We start from the raw sequence: 17,373 nt of genomic DNA, 5'->3' as shown, positions 1-17,373 counted from the left end.
CAGCGCTAGCACAGTCACATACAATGCAGAGAAATAACAATTCCTGCACTAACAGCGCTGATCACTCAACTACACAGACACAGGGCCTGGTAGGACACAGCGCTGCATACACAGACCTGAGCCACAGCGGAGGAGAGGTATGCGGGGGGACCCAGACCACGATGCTTCCTTCCAGACTTCCAGCAGCGTTCACCATGCGTTGCAGAGAAGATGGCCGCCGAGGAGCAGAGAGAAGCTGGCCTGGGGGAGGAGCGCTGACACAGGACCAGTCAGCACAGTGCAGAGAGGGCTGTGTGCAGCGGGGGAGGCGCCGGCTGTGAGACAGGGAAGGCGCGCTCCCCTGGCATGCATTTAACCCCTGGGACGCCGCAGCGCTACCGCTCTGCTGCGGTCCGCTGTCCCAGGGGGTAGTGGAAGCGCCGGTTGGTCGCCTGGCTCCACGCTGCAGCCAGTCCCCAGGGAGCCCCCTGCCTGGGGACTTAGGACCATGTGATCAGCGGGGACCCACCGCGGGACCCCGCTGCTTACCTCTGTCCCCCTTGAATCCGGCCATGGTCCGGAGCATCTGGGGTCACCGCTAGCTGTGACCCCAGACGCCCACCAGCATCCCCGGATCAGTACCGGCGTTCTGGTACCGGCGGGGTGTAGGGAAGACAGCATGGACGTCAGGACTGACTGTCCATGCTGTTCATCCAGATGTGCAGCCACAGCTGCATGAAGAATAAGCTTCAGGGGCTCTTCTAGCTCCCACTCCAACAGGTGCACCCGACTCCGGCCGGGCACCAAACTAAACTGAGGTGCCTTGGCCCGGGGGCGGGGTATAGGAGGGGGACCTAGTGCATCCTGGGAGGCTGAAAGCTTAACTCTTTGGTGCCCTGCGACTGACGTCACACCTATACCCCAAGGTATCCTGTGGATACCCTATGGACCCTGAAGTAGAAACTGGTTTAAAAACTTGAGGTCAAGGATAGACCCGACAGACCTGGTTACCACAAAGAAGGTTTGAGTACAACCCCTGACCCCGGTGATGTACCGAATGCAGATTGTAGGAGAGACAGAATTGTCTCTTGCAGAACCTTAGGTTTTTGTCAAGGATTGGGGGTGAGGGGGGATACTTCTGCACTATTAGGCGATTGTATTATTATTGTTGTTGAACCTTGGCCCGGTCTGCTGACACCGGCAGACCCGTAGTGAAGAAGCAATTTGGAGGTGAAACTTTGAAATCTATCCTGCACCCAAAGGAGAGTAATCTGCAAATCCACAGATCCGAAGAGGTCTGGCTCTTTTTTCAAACCCGTTGAAAAGTCTTTTAGTGAGCTCCTGCCGTAAGAGATTCCAAGTCGGACCGGAGACCATCATGTCACCTGTTTGCAACTGGCTGTAGTCCCCGTCGACGTGCTACCGTCTGTTAGCGACCTCTACTTCTGCCACCCCTTGCGTGCTTGGAAGTACCCCTGGCTCCACCACAAAATGGCTGCGGGGCACGAAAGGAATGAAAATTGGGACCAGTGTAAGTGGATGGCGGGGCAGTTGAAGGGAGGAAAGCAGACTTACCTCCTGTGGCTAGGGATATCCATTTGTCCAGTTCTGGACCAATAAGCATAACACCCATGAACTGCAGACCTTTAATCGCCCCCATTGGATTCTGCGTCCGCCTGCCAAGAGCGCAGCCAGAGAGCTCTGCGGGCTGCAATAGCAGAAGCGGATATACGAGCACTGATCTGGCCGATATACTTCGAAGCCTCTCCCAGGTACACTGCCGATTCACTGATGTGTTCTGCTAGTAATTGTAGCTCTGCTCTGGAAGTACCAGAGTCCAGACCCATTATTACTGCTCTGCTCAGAAGGCTACAGCCTTGTTAACCCCGAGCGATAACAATTGTTGGTCTGAGTTGTGCTCCTGCAGCAGTGTACACAGAGCGGATCGTAGCCAGAAGCAACAGAATGGAGGGACATCCGTGCAATGCGTTTCAAGTTGTGGCCCACTCAAGCCCGAGGCTTATACGATTTTAATACTGGCAACTAGATTTAACAAGATCCTCGTACACTATGCTCCTCCAGAGGTTGGGCATTCTGTTTAATGGAGCAACAACTCAAGCCCACCACATTTAATGCCAGCAAGATACCACCAACTGCCTAGAGTTTAATTGTTCTTCCTGCAGCACAGAAGACATATTGCATTAGCTGCACACATATTTCATAGGTGATGTACAGTAGTTATAATGCCGACGGCCGGGAAATAGTCTGACAGAATCCCGGCGTCGAAATCCTGATTTAGGACTAAAGATGGGCGTCGAAATTCTGGCGCCTATCTTTAGCCCGACGGAATCCTGACAGACGATTTCACGAACAAAGGTAAGGGGTGACAGGGTTAGCATTAGCTGCTGGGAGGGAAAAACTGACTTTCTTTAACCATTGGCGAAAATGGCCGTTTAAAAAAAAAAAAAAAAAAAAACAGGTGAAAGCGGCATCAGGCGTAAAAAATCTGGAGTAAAGTTCTCTCCATCCCGACCAGGTGAAAAAAATAAAAATCCCTATTTTTGGCTAAAAATTTGGGGATCCCTTTCAGAACCCATTGGATTCCACCCCCCAATGATAAATTACCGGGGAAACAAATCGTAAATTGCGTGCTATGCTGAAAAACGCCGCAAATTTTGGGTGAAAAAAAAAATTGCCAAAAAAGGTTAACGTATTTGGTCTGATTTTTCGAAGGGCGGTATGAACCAAATCTTTTAAATGTCGCCTGCGGTCGCAGCAGGCGTTTTTTTTAAATAGTTTTTTTACGACACAAAAATATACTTGCACCCATTTTAAAGTACCCCCAATTTACGTGGAACAGTAATTTCCTGAAAAAAATTTCTATTTTCAAAGTTTTTTGTTTTTTTTCACCCAAAATTTATGCGGTCGTTTTTCGCCATAGTGCACAACTTACAATTTTTTTCCCCCGGTAATTTATCATTAGGGGGGGGGGTCCAAAGGCTTCTGAAAGAAATCCCAATTTTTTTGCCAAAAATAGGGATTTTGCTTTTTTTTTTTTTTTTTTTTTTTCACCTGGTCTGGGATGGAGAAACTTTTCTCCAGTTTTTCTTTTTGCCTGTTGCTGTTTTTGCCTGTTTTTTGATGAAAGCGGCAGTTTTCGCCAAGGTGGAAAAAAACTTCAGTTTTTGCCGCTAATTGAATACGGCCCTAAGTCAGAGAATATCGGGTTACCACGCCTTAAGCTGGATGTTTCGTCGCGCTACACGACATTCTCAGATTAAGGGCCATATTTATTATTTATTTATTAACAGTTTCTTATATAGCGCAGCATATTCCGTTGCGCTTTACAATTGTAAACATTAGGGTAATAGCAGACAGATATATAGGTAGCAAAAAGTTAGTTGCCAGACTTTGCAGTCATCGCTGGTTTTGGGTGCGAAAGTATCGCGCTCGTTCCCGCTTATCCCCGTATTCATTTCCAAATCGGCGAAAACTGGACCCAGCGAAACTGATATCGGCAAAAAGTTCTGCCAGTTTTAGGGATATCAGCCTGACACCCCCAAAAGAAGCATTGACATGGGGGATCACTATGGGTAACCTCGAATAGCCCTGCTAAAAGGTATTTGGGGCTTTTAAATGGCCTCAATAGGCGCTATCTAGCATCTTTCAACAAGTGGTAAAGAATAGCATTTTGCAACTTTTTGGGGGGAAAATAATTATGCCAATCAAATTTGGGGTACATGAAAATGGGTGCAAGCATATTTTAAAGTTGCTAAAGTCAAGCATTAAAAAGCGCCAGAAATGCACCTTCAGCAAACACCTGCAATCCAAAATAACAATTCCCCCATACCTGCAGACCCCCCCAAAGGCTATTTCGCTAGTTTTTGAATTTGAACCCCCACTTTGATTCTTTACGCCCAGTTTTTCAAAGTGCTTTTTTTGGGGTGTCCTATGTGTATTTTTTTTTTATTATTTATATACACAATTTGCGTCAAGTGGGGTGTACAAAGGGTACATGGTGGTTTCAGCACCGCTACACCCTGAAACCCCAATTCAGCATTTTTTTCCACCGGGTATGCATAGACTAAACTTTGCCTATTACATTTTCGCACGAAAATCGGCGAAAATGACATCATTGGCGAAAGATTATCGCGGAAACTGACTTTTCGCTTCTAATTGAATACTGTCCTTAAGTGCCGGCGGCAAGGCTGTTAGCCACTTGGGAGGGTGCGTACAGGAAACCTGTAGTCGGCGTTAACAGCTCGGTCAATTGAAGAGCTCCAGGAACTACCGTATATACTCGAGTATAAGCCGAATTTTTCAGCACAAAACATGTGCTGAAAAACCACCCCCCTCGTCTTATACTCGAGTGAAGTGTAGCGCTGACCGGACGGAGTTCGGTCAGCGCTACACACTGCCAAACACACAGCCACCGAAGCCGGCAGCTGTGTGTTTGCTGTAATCAGCAGCCGCTGAGAGTCTGTCAGACTCTCATTAGCTGCTGCTGCGCCCACTGCGGGAGCCATCTTCCGGCTCCCGCAGTGGGTGATGGGAGACACGTCGTCATGACGACGTCTCTCCCATGCAAAGCGGCCGGAGGAGCGGACAGCGGCGGGACCAGGAGCGGGAGTTTCAGGTGAGTGTTTTTTTTTTTTTATTCTTACCACGTCTCTCTCTACTAGGGGGGGGGGGGGGGGGATTGCTACAGGAGGCACTACCAGGGGGGATTACTACAGGGGGGGGGATTACTACAGGGGGCACTACCAGGGGGGGGGGGGGATTACTACAGGGGGCACTACCAGGGGGGATTACTACAGGGGGCACTACCGGGGGGGGGGGGGGGGGGATTGCTACAGGGGGCACTACCAGGGGGGGGATAACTACAGGGGGCACTACCAGGGGGGGGGATTACTACAGGGGGCACTACCAGGGGGGGGGGGGGGGGATTGCTACAGGGGGCACTACCAGGGGGGGATTACTACAGGGGGCACTAAAAAGGGGGGATTACCACTGGGGGTACTACAAGGGGGGGGGGGATTACCACTGGGGGCACTACCAGGAGCACTACCAGCTGCTGCCATTTCCCACACTAGGCTTATACTCGAGTCAATAAGTTTTCCCAGTTTTTTGGGGTAAAAGTAGGTACCTCGGCTTATATTCGGGTCGGCTTATACTCGAGTATATACGATAATTAGTGAGGACCTTATATGCAGCTTTTTTGAACTTCAAGAATAGTAAATAATTGTGTTTATGGGTATTAGAATTTTGCTCTTGAATAAAGATATTCCAATTAAATATGGCAAATAATTTTCCAGCACATGTATGATGTATGCATGAGTGCCCGCAGCTATTCAATTGGCTGAGCTGTAAATCCACGACTAAAGTATTTCTGCTCGCACCCTCCTGAGGGAGATAAGTGGACGACTTTCAATTGTTTTCGGTGCCCATTAATATCTGCGCGTGATGCACCCAAATTCACCAGGTTTAAAGCTCCTAAACTATTGGACCCGCTGCGGAAAATGTAGTCTGGGCGCAAAAGTGCTGGACTTTAGACTCCCTGAGGTGGTGAGTAGAAATGTGTGTAGACACCCAAGCCAGGAATTTAGACAAGTTTAGCTGTTTTGAGCATCTAAACCTGGTGCTTCTGGACGAGTTAACCACTAATAGGGTCTATCGGAGAAACAATTGAATTGCTCCGATAGACCTATAAATTTTAAGCCCTAGTCTATAGCATACTATGAATTGGGAACCCTGTGTGACATACTATGAATTGGGGGCCAGAGACAGATAGCCATTGAAGGAGAAATTGTTGTGGACTGATGGCATGTTGGGCCATCTTAGAAGTATTGAAGAGGTAGTGGGTAGGCTGTTTAAACAGGGCACTGCTCTTTTTGTTATAAAGAATTATGCCATTCCCTTTACATGAGCACCATGAATTGCTAATTGGAATTTAAACAGTGGATGGCGTAGCTAAGACAGGGAGGCAGTCAGTCTTAGAAGTCCATGGTACTATCCTCTCAGGTCTTGGACTCTCTCGGTATCTTCAGCAGCTCCTTTGTTCGCTGAGAGTGCCGTAGTTTAGGAGCTCTACGTGGACAGTGGCTGGGTTCCCGCTGAGCCGCAGACAGCATTACAGCAGCAGTGGGTGGGAGCTGAAGCATCTAGCTTGACTACTGCTGAGACCAAACAATCTGCATCATGTCATCATAACTGCAGCCTGATCGGGTTAGCCTGGGTGACATCTCTACTGATGACCACCACACTGTACAGCACAGTAACCTCTAGCTTATGGTGGATCTGTTTAAACATGCCCACACTGCTTCTTTGTGCTTGCAGGTTACACGCTGCTTGCCTGCCTAGTGGTCAGCATTTTTCTATACATCATCTTACTGAATTACCCCAGGGTACCTGCTAGGCTGTTTCAGCAAGGCACAGCGCAGTGGTCGCTTTGAAGTCACCCTCATAGCGGCTCCCCGGTTGAAACAATCGACCCCACATGCAGGCCGTAGTGTCCCACGGTGAGGAGGAGGGGGTGGAGGGGGGTGGAGTTCCAGTGAATGCGCTTTTGTAGTGACCACACCCTTTTTTTTGCGTGATCACACAAAGGAGTGCTTTTCTATGAGAGCCACCCTAGATTGAACACTACTACCGTCTAACCATATCGCCAATCTGTATTTTATCAGTAACATTGAAGGGGCATGTGAGGTGGTATGTGTGGTTTTCTGTGGTACTCTGATGGAGTATGTCGGAGGAGTGGGGTCCTGAGAGGGATGGGGGGAGGGGGGGGATTGAAGGAAGAATAGCTTAGATATTATATACAATGATACACCTCCCTAAATTCATAATACGCTGCACAGCACACTGCCCAAAAAAAAAAAAATCCTTGAGTGAACACTGAACAGGCATGTGTGATGGATTATACACATTTTCATACATTGTTGATTGGGGATGATTGTCTGCATCCTAAACTTTTAAGCTGTGTCCCAGATTTTATACAATTTTGTCAACCCCTGTGTTGAAGTGACCAAGTGTGGGAAGGACACAGGAATTTACCAGCACTCAGTAGTATGCAAGAAATGACTATTTATTTTGCTATTAGCCAGTTATGTGGACATTCAAGAAAAATATACAGCTCAACATTTTCATCAACTTAACTGATGTACTACAAGTGAAATGACAAGCTTTGTTGAAAGACATAAGACATGAGGGCAAACTTCTTTAACAGAATCTCAAAGTGAAAAATAAAAACAACTTTCACCAGACCAATCGATAACAGAACATTGCAACACTATGCAATGCACAATTATGGAATTTACCAGGTTAAAAAGATCTATTAAATGTTTCTTTCAACTTCGGGTGGGTACACACCTGAACGACTTGTAATGGGACCGAATTTACATCCAATTTCCCTTGAAGCCAGAACATACGACATTGAGCGTACAACACTGCCCAATGTCGCATACAACCGAACTATATATTGTGTCGTTTGATCGTATACGATTTATCACTGCTCCCGTACACACTACAATGATCACTGGCAACATATGTCAAAATTGGTCAAATAGGACTGACATCGTCTGGTCGTCCGGACACACTACACGATTGGCACATAATCACATGCGACAATTAGTATCGGCACGACAAATAGTGCATATCAGCTAGTGTGTATGCACTACTGTTGCATGGCCAACCGGACGTCGTCGCATACAACACGCAGGTGCGTGCAATAGTGCGTACACACTTGCTGATTTGCGCGATTTGTCGCTGGCCTTAGAGTGCCCATTCCATTTATTTTACCACTATAAAATGCCATATAAAAACATAAACTTGTTTTAAACCAGAAAATAATTTAGAAGAAAAAAATTCATATCTAAACACTTCCAGCTTGAAATTTCTACCATCAGAATCATTATAAATTTAACGTTAAATCAAAATCAAAAACATATTGCTACAAATTGCCTGTACAAAGGATCACTTGACCCCGGGGTAGTTGTCTACAGCACATCATATACATGAAAATTATCTCAGATGTCAGAAAAAAACTATTTCTAGAATCTTAACAGAAAAAAGGTGCTGAAATAAGCAAAACAGTACTTCACTAAGTATTAACTTTGAGAACAAGTGCTGTACGTTGACTTTTTGGTGGCAATTCAAATCTTTTCGCCGGCATTTCTGCTCACCCCCTCATGAGGAGGCAAGCAGAAATGTACGATAAGTCTTGGCTCTGGACTTTAGACGCTAGTTCCCCATTTTACGCGGCTAAACAGTCTAATGGGGCACGACAACCGGAATTAAAGGGTGCCCAAAACAATTGAAATGCAACATTGGGCACCCATTAATTACCGCAATGTAAAAATCTATTTGATCACCCTGTTTGACAGCAGCCACAAAGTATAATGTATGCTAAAGAAGCGCTTGTATAGTGGATAGTGCTTAAATGTAATACCAGCAATAGTGAAACATACACACAATAACACTCAATACATAGAACGTAGATAAATGTTTAAGCGCTTTCAGTGAAAAATGAAGTCTCCTGAAAAGGTTTCCCCATTAAGACGTGGGCGCTGGATACCAGGGTAAGGGGGATAGACTGACCCTACCCTTTCCCTGTGTAAGATCTTCTCCGTGCGGGGGCAGGCTGGAGTATAATCAGCTGTATGACAATTCCGTCTGCCGCTTGTAATATCAGTGGCTCGCCGGAGCAGCGTCTTTCTGCACTCTCCTGCCTAGTGGAAATCTGCCATTCTCGTGGAGAGGAATTCGCACTCACTGGAATAGTGACGTCAGGGGTAGTCTAAACACCAACGCGTTTCGTCCCGTAGGACTTCATCAAGGTCGAGCCACTCATATTACAAGCGGGTCTAAATATATATATATATATATATATATATATATATATATTAACCCTTACCTGGCCAGTGATCTGGCCATTTAAAAGAAAGCTGCTTATCACTGGGAGCGCATGATTCATTATTATATAGCCACAAAGTATAGACAGAGAGGTGAAGCATATGAAGAAGCTACCACCTCAACCTAGTAGTAAGCCCCCATGTAATAGTGGGGCAGATGTATTAAGCTCCGGGAAGTAGTAAAGTGGAGAGTGAAAAACAACCTACCAATTCGCTCCCAACTGTCATGTTTCAAACACAGCCTGTAACATGACAGTTGGGAGCAGAGTGGCTGCTAGTTTATCACTCTGCACTTTGTCAATTTCCAGAGCTTCATACATTTGCCCCAGAGGTAAGCCCCCCTGTAATAGTGCCACCAGTAGACAGTGCCATTTAATAGTGCCCCCAGTAGTAAGCAGTGATCGCAAATAGGCGCTATAGCGCGTATTTTACCTGGTATCGGGAACCTGGGACTCACTTTTTTAGAATGGGTGTGTCCCCAGGAATGCGTTCTGCCCCGGCCAATTCCAGTCTTCTCATTAAATGATTGATTGCCCTGCTGCTGGCAATGAAAAACAGAGGTGGAGTCAGGCCAGTCAGCATTGCAAGAGACCTCTTTGGCGCCTCTACTGGATGTCATTCTGCGGCATTACAGGGAGATGACCCGGCGTGATGACGGCCCTGCACTTGGAGTGAAGACATCCTCCAGCAAGCGTAGGCGAGTAGCGGGTGGGGGTTTAATGGTGAGCAGCTGCTCTGAGCCGGCTCGAGGCAGAGTGGCTGCAGTAGGGTGCCACCACATAGTGGGTGCTGCGCACCCGCCACCGGGACCCACACCCAAGAATGCCAGGAGTGTTTGGGGACATGGTTGTGTCTGCATCAGGGGAGGGGGAGTTGCCAAACGACTGCCGGGCGGCTGTCCATACTCGCTGGCCCGGCAGCGTGGAGTTACATTTGTAACAGGCAGCCTAGCAGAGAATCAGATTGGCTGCCTGTCATTACAGTGGGGTTGCCCTGCGGAGCTCAGTGTTGGGAGCAGGGAAGCTCCCAAGACTGCTCACCACACCAATGTACTACAGAGCTTCCTGTAATGACAGACAGCCGATCTGATGTTACGGCTGCCGAGCCCTGGTGAGTATAGGCCCCAACACACTTTTTTTTATTTATATGCATTTACTGCTCTCAACCCCCTTACCCATGTGTGTGTCTCTCTGCCTGCCCCCCATGTGGGCCTCCCCATGTTTGTGCAACTCCCGTGTGTGCCTTTACCTGCCATCATGTGCCTCTTCCCCATCCCCCATTTGTCGCTCTACCGACGCTCCCCATATATGCCTCTGTCACCCAGCCTTTGTGAGCATCTGCTAGCTTCCCCTGCAAATTATGATGTGAGTCTGCCTGCACCCACCATGCTGCATCCTTGTAGGCTGGCAGCGCTAGACTTTTCCAGGTGACTCAGATGTACCCCGATCCTGGCGCGTCCCAGAGACGGAGTTGTGTTGCCATGACATCACGTAGCTGCATGCCACCTCCCGCTCCAGTGATGCAGTGACACAGCAGGGCAGGCTGCAGAGCTGAATTTGAATCAGTGTGTTTCATTCTTTTTTCTGTGGGGAAAAATGTGGTTGTTTTTTTCCGGTGGGGGCCAGTGTTTGTTTGTATTTTTCCTATTGGTGACAACGTGTTTGTATTTTTTTGTGTGGGGGCCGAGGTGTTTGTTTTGTCCTATCGGGGCCAATCTATGTGTTTTTTCTTCATGTGGGGCCATTGTATTTATTTTTTTCCTACTGGGGCCAATGTCATCTGCTACATGCTTCATGGGCTGTAGCTGCTAAAGTGTTAGATTTGCAGAAAACCTTAGTTTAGATGGGACACAAAAAGAGTCAGGTAGGACCCCAATTTTTTAAAGTGAGAGGTCCCTGGAACTCACATTTTTTGGGGCTCAGCACGATCACTGGTAAGTGCCCTTTAATAGTGCCCCCGGTAGTAAGTGCCCTTTAATAGTGCCCCCAGTAGTAAGTGCCCTTTAATAGTGCCCCCAGTAGTAAGTGCCCTTTAATAGTGCCCCCAGTAGTAAGTGCCCTTTAATAGTGCCCCCAGTAGTAAGTGCCCTTTAATAGTGCTGCGCACGCACACAAAAAAAAAAAAACCACACAGGTTACTTACCTTAGGCCACGATCCTGCGTCCGCCGCTCTTCGGAACTAGGGGAGAGAAGTCAGGGGTGTGTTCTGGCTGCGGTGAGTCGGGTGCCCGCTGGTAGTCACTGCAGGGAGTCGGGTGCCTGGCAAATGGAGCTTCCCTGAGGCGCCGGGGTGGGGGGGGGGGGGGCTAGGAAATCTCGGTCGCCAGGAGTAAAATCTTAGTCGCCATGGTGACCGGGATTTGTCGAGCCCTGGCATATGGCATCGCAGTGGCTAATTTAAGCACGTCCCTGTAACGGTGTTCAAACTCACTGACACACCTGCGTATCGCCAACCTCCCAATCAGTCACTTCCTGTCACTCTGTGATGGGTCTGAGTAGTCACTGCGATCGCAGTCCCGGTTGCAGTGGAGTCTTTGCGTACGTGCAGTGTGATGCATATACATGCGCAGAAAGCAACAATCAGCAGATTGTGTGCGGAATCACAGTTGCCCAAAAGGCGAACAATCAAGTGAACAGCTACTCCAGATAAGACTGGTCAGTCACCTTCAAATAGGTGAATACAATTGTTTTTAGCGCCAATATAATTAATGGGCGCTAGTCAAAAAAATGCAATTTTTTGGGGGCGCATATCATTGCGCTTTCCATGCTCAAATAGAGTATTTAGGCCCGTAATGTGGCTGAACCAGTCTCAAATCCTAGTTAAGGCGCCCAAACCACAGACTTTACACACATTTCTGCTCACCACCTCAGGAGGCTGCAAGCAAAAATGTGTGCAAACATGGCATTCGCACCCAAACAGAGCAATAATTTAATTGCTCTGTCAGGGGCCTATCACTTAGCGTGCCGCATAAAGCAACTGAATTCCACCCAGAGTACAATGTAAAAAAAGCTAAATTCTGGGGTGCTAGTACACAAGACGGTGTTTTGGAAATTTCAATTAAAAAAAAGATATTTATTAATCTCAACACAAAATAAAAATAAAATCAAATGACCTTATAAATTGAACACGCAAATCAGATCCTGTAATAATGACCCAGGGTAGCCAAACATTTGCATTCAATTATATACACACACACACGATAGCCTTGAAGACAGATCCCCATGCTTTAAATGCAAATGCTGATGGAGAATCAGTTGGGAAAAGTGACTAAGGGAGCTGTTGAAGCAAAAATAGAATGAGCTTTGAGCATTGGCATGTGAGAGATGGCAAAAAGTGCCGCAAATGCCCTTCTTCCCCACCTGGTCATAGACTACCCCAAACCCTCTTCAGGACAGACTTGGGAGGCCCAGGTGAGTAGTCTATGTTCTGGAGGAGGGGAATAGTCCATAATCAAGCAGGGGGGCTGCTACAACACCTCTCTTTCTGGCTCCCGTGCACCCCTATGGTTTTGAGTAATAGCGAAATACAGTGCCTCCTCTTTCAAACACCGCAGGTGATCACTGTCAAATGCATCATTTTAGTTTTTTGAAAACTGAAGAACACTCCAGACAGCAACAGACTAGAATGTGCCAATCAAGAAAAAAATCATCATAACAAAACAAATGAATTATATGGCAGCTATCCCTCATGAATGAAAACATTTCAATTCCATTTAAAGCGCACATATCAACTATACATTAAACCAGAGTTTGCCAAACGCTATCCTCAAGGCACCCCAACAGTTCATGTTTTAGAGATATCCATGGTTAAATCAAATTGACTAACGTACTAATTAAGCCATGTGTGGTCAAGCATGGGTATACTTAAAATCTGAACTGTAATGGGTATATTTACTAAATTGGATGTTACCCATAGCAACCAATTAGATTCTAATTTCTAAAAGGTGTTAGATCAATGTGAAGTAGTAAATTTACTGCTTAAGGTGCCTTGAGGACAGAGTTTGGGAACTTCTACATTAAACAAACTTCCTACAGCCACATAGTTCTTTATGAAGTATCCTCCATTTTACATGTCTGTGAATTTAGTAATCTTCCCAGCAGGTATGAAAACTACACGATTACAAATGTGAACTTCCCAAGTACTACTAGCAGATGCTCACTGTGCTCCTGAGAAAGTTCCAGTGTGTAGTGAGAGGATAAACTCAAAGTTCACAACTGTAGCGTTCCCGCTAGGCTGTTTTAGCGGGGCGCAGCGCCCTGCCCTCCATAAGGAGGGCAAAAAGCGCCCTGCCCTCACAGCCTGCGGGTGCCGTCTTCACCGGCGGGACGGGACGCAGTGTCCCACGGGTGGAGAAATATGCGGTGACCAGGTCACCGCCGGAGAATAGACGCCATCTATTCTCCCTGTCTGCAGCGCTTGGGGGCTTCCTGGCGTGTCCGTAAGTGCCGGGCACGTCCCCAAGTATGACGAAAAAGGGGATGCGTCTTATAGACACGCCCCCTTTTTATGGCCAAGCCCCCTTTTCGGGCGGGCGCGCCTTCGGCACACGCACAAAGTTGCCCTCTCTAGCTCTGGCGCCCTGCCTGCCGCCGCAGCTAGAGTGAACACTATACATGCTCCATCTAAATGATCAGATTAGATTATCCAGCCCACAGGATGGTTCCAACACAGATTTACCATTTATACTGAAAACTAAATGCACAGAAATTTTCACTAGAATAGTGTATATTAAAATCTATTACTAGTAGCTTTATTTTTATAGGCGATTCTCTGTGTGACACATGGGACATTTACATACATTCAAGTACGTGAACTGTTTGTATACCACGATTTTTTTTTCTGGTGTCCAAGTCAAATACTTTTTTGGTAGAAAATCTACACCACAAAAAAAATAAAAAAAATGCACTACAGTCAACTGGTTGCTTCTGGAATTTTGTAAAAACTCTGCACGATGCACGGGACTCAAGAGTCAACTTTAGTGCTGGCTGCAATGTTGCTAGCACACGTGATAGCAACCTGATACAGAGTTGGTTAATAGAGTAAGATATAGCAAGTAACTGGTCTTCTTGGTAAAACCATGCTGCACTGCAGGTGAGGCAGATATAAAATGTGCAGAGATTTATATTTGGGAGGGTGTCCAAACTGAAACTTGAATTGCAGTGTAAAAATAAAGCTGTCTAGCATTTTTGGGCTACATGCAAAAGCAGCCAGTATTTACCTCACATGCAAAAAAAGATATGTATTTGCACCCCTTCCATTGCAACATGATTTGTTCATGTAAACAGTTACTTGCTATATCTTACTCTATTACCGTGTCTGAATCAGGCTCTCAGCCTGAGAAATGTTTTGCAGCACTAGTTTATCAGATTTCTGCTAGCACCTCAGAGGGTACGAGCAAAAATCCTCTAGTAGGGGTTAACAGCGCGGTCAATGTAATGCCAGCACTATTCAACATTGCACTGATTTCAATCGCCCCCTATGCAGTAGATAAGTAAACCGATATAGTTATCCTGTTTCTTGTGAAAGTAATTTCAAAGTAGATTTTCAAATGTGTAAGAAAAAAATGTTCACACTAATTTTCCAATTTATAAACTAAAGACAAAACCACCATATTTAAAAAGTAACCCAAACAAAAAACCTTGAACATAATCATACTAATTAGATTTAAGAGGAGAAGTATGTTAAAAAATTAATTCCACTGGATCATACACATCTTTATTCTTCTTCCCAACGATGCTGTTGTGTCTACCCATTTATGTTTATGGGAGGGGAGGGGATTCAAAGGTTTTCGCTGGGGACTCTACCCAATAGGTGCCTGACAGAGCAATTTAATTGTAGTTCTGTTTGGGCGCAACAGCTGGCAGCAATTCCGCGCGCACCCTCCTGAGGTGGCAACAAAAAAAGTGCAGTAAGTCCTGGTTTTGGGCGCGCTAACCAGGACTTGAGACATGGCCTTGCAAAAACAATTGAATATCATTCCCAATCTCCCGTGACTTTAGACAGAAGATAGGGCACGATAAAAACAATTGAATAACCCCCTATATGTTAAATATATTATATAGGTGTTTTGTTCCTTACCATGCATTGTACTGATACTTTTTTATGTCTCAATAATGAAAATAAATTTTAAAAGAAAAAATCTAGACACCACAAATAAAATTCTGTTATAGCCAAATCCAGGGCTCAACAAAATCTAGTTGCCACAGCAACAAAAACCACACATAGGTCTAGGCCTATGTGCAAGGAAACAGTAGAGAAGTATGTGTCGGCACTACCGTAAACAACCAATATGTGCACAGACGGCATCACAGCAATGCATGGCGGCACATCACTTTTACAGTGTTCATTTACTGAAAGGCTAGGAACAGAAGACATTTCCCAACCTCAGCACTGGAAACATTTGTTGTAACTGGTTCTGGTACTTTCCAAACAAAAGTTCATAAAATTCTATCTGGATGGAAGGATCAATACATATGTTGAAATATTAATACAAAGGTTTAGTACAATAACACTTTCACACTACAAGTGAAATCCCATGTAGAAGAAATGCTTTGTCCCAAGTATAACAAGATTCATGTCTACATTGAATTCAGGGTATTATTGAGCAATAAGCAGAATTATGGTCACATACTAGCCATTTATAGAAACTTAAATTAATGACATCTAAAACTAGGAACAGTTTTCCATGCAGAAAGCAACAAACAAGACTTCATATGATAATGTCCAATTTCCAACACATGGCTGTTTGGTTGCACACCACTCTCTAAAAGTGCATCCCAATCACTAGCAGGATGTATACAGTGAGGGCACCTTGCCTCCTACTGGCAACAGTTGTAGCACTAGACACAATTTGCATATCTCCAACAGCTGTGGAACTACAAGTGCCAGCACTCCCCTTCCACCATAAAACTTGTACCTCCAGAAGTTGTGCATAGAAGCTGTACAAGCAAAAAATATATAGATTTAAAACAGAAGTTTCCAAACTCTGTCCTCAAAGTACCCTAACGGTCCAAGTTTTAAGGATATCCATGCATGTGAGTTAATTAGAACAGTAAATTGTGTGATTATACCATCGGTGCACAAGCATGGATATCATATGATTATACCATCGGTGCACAAGCATGGATATCATATGATTATACCATCGGTGCACAAGCATGGATATCATATGATTATACCATCGGTGCACAAGCATGGATATCATATGATTATACCATCGGTGCACAAGCATGGATATCATATGATTATACCATCGGTGCACAAGCATGGATATTATGTGATGACCGAGTTTGGGAAACCCTGATTTAAAACATTTCCCTCCAACTACCAGAAACAACATTACACCTATAGCTGGTAGATGGGAGAGAACCTCACACCCGGGGGATATAAGTTACAGCAGGAATAACCAGGGTCATAGTCACAATGTGTAACCAGGGTCATAGTCACAATGTGTGGCGCCTACGTGCAGCAAATGCAGATGGGGCAGTACAACATGCGGATGGGACAGGGTGACATTACCCACATAGACCCGGTCCCGCATACAGGTGATGATGATGATGCTGCTGCTGCGGCCTACCTCATGGACTCTGCTGTCATCTCTCTTCCAGGCTCCGGCTCCCCGCTCGGCCTCTAGCTCACCGACGCCCGTCCATTCTCCAGGAGCCCTGCAGGAGGGGAACGATGAACAAGGGTGAGGGAACGGACAGTGTAAGATCTCCCCGCACGGCGTCGCCGGGGCCTCTAACCCGCTGCTAACGTGACACTGCTGCTAAGCGGCGACGGCGCGATGCTGAGGCCTAACTGCCACTCTCCCCCTTTTTTTCCCTGGGAGACGCTGCTATCCCGGCCTGCCCGCTCCTCCCCCGCCTCCCCGGATCACAGATCCACTACTCGGTGAGGAACCAGAAACAAAGCAGTTACCGCCATCTTGTCGGGGGAGGGAGGAAAGGGACAGAGCACAGAGACAGACGCATTGAATTGGCGCTTTCTTCCCCCACCCACCGTGCTGCGCGCTGATTGGTCGGACGCTAACCTAGTGGAATTTTCCAATTGGTTCATAGCGTGGAGCGGGGTAGCAGTTGCTCGGGTGAGTGACGTCATACGCCAGCACGTATTTGATTGGCGCAGTAAAAGCCGCTTCTCTTTGTTCCGAGAAGAAGAAAGCTTGTTGTAATTTTTATACATCTGAGTTGCTGATGATAAGTGAAGGTGTATACTGTATATATGCATAAGTAACTCTCAGAGACTGGGAGGTTGCTTTCACTTTTCTTTCCTGTGGATTTCTGTTAACACCATATTTTATTTTAGTATTTATAGTACAAGACCCATATAGTGCAGACAGTAACAGGCAGCTCCATAAAACCTATTACATTCTTTTTTTTTTTTTTTTTTTCTTTTTTTTTTAGGATATTCTTCACTAGTAGAACCCCATACACTCATACATTTACTGGTAACTTTCAGGGCTATATTCAATTAGGGGCGAGTT

General features: G+C 46.0%; 1 protein-coding gene across 5 annotated transcripts in view; it reads right to left on the bottom strand.

Annotated features, from left to right (window-relative positions):
- The window catches only part of ATRX (ATRX chromatin remodeler), a 290,301-nt gene extending 273,472 nt beyond the window's left edge, over nt 1-16,829 (bottom strand). For 3 of the 5 annotated variants that reach the window (XM_088445556.1, XM_088445558.1, XM_088445560.1), the window contains exon 1: nt 16,465-16,796. In XM_088445556.1, coding sequence (XP_088301682.1) covers nt 16,465-16,484 — 20 coding nt within the window. In that variant the 5' untranslated portion in view covers nt 16,485-16,796. The other 2 variants (XM_088445557.1, XM_088445559.1) reach the window with 2 other exon arrangements.
- Between the last annotated feature and the right edge of the window lie 544 nt (nt 16,830-17,373).

The sequence above is a fragment of the Taudactylus pleione genome, unplaced genomic scaffold (genome assembly GCF_031769625.1).
Source record: "Taudactylus pleione unplaced genomic scaffold, aTauple2 ptg000381l, whole genome shotgun sequence".
Lineage (NCBI taxonomy): Eukaryota > Metazoa > Chordata > Amphibia > Anura > Myobatrachidae > Taudactylus > Taudactylus pleione.
The sequence above is the reverse complement of the archived record's forward strand: the minus strand, read 5'-3'. Positions and strand labels throughout refer to the sequence as shown.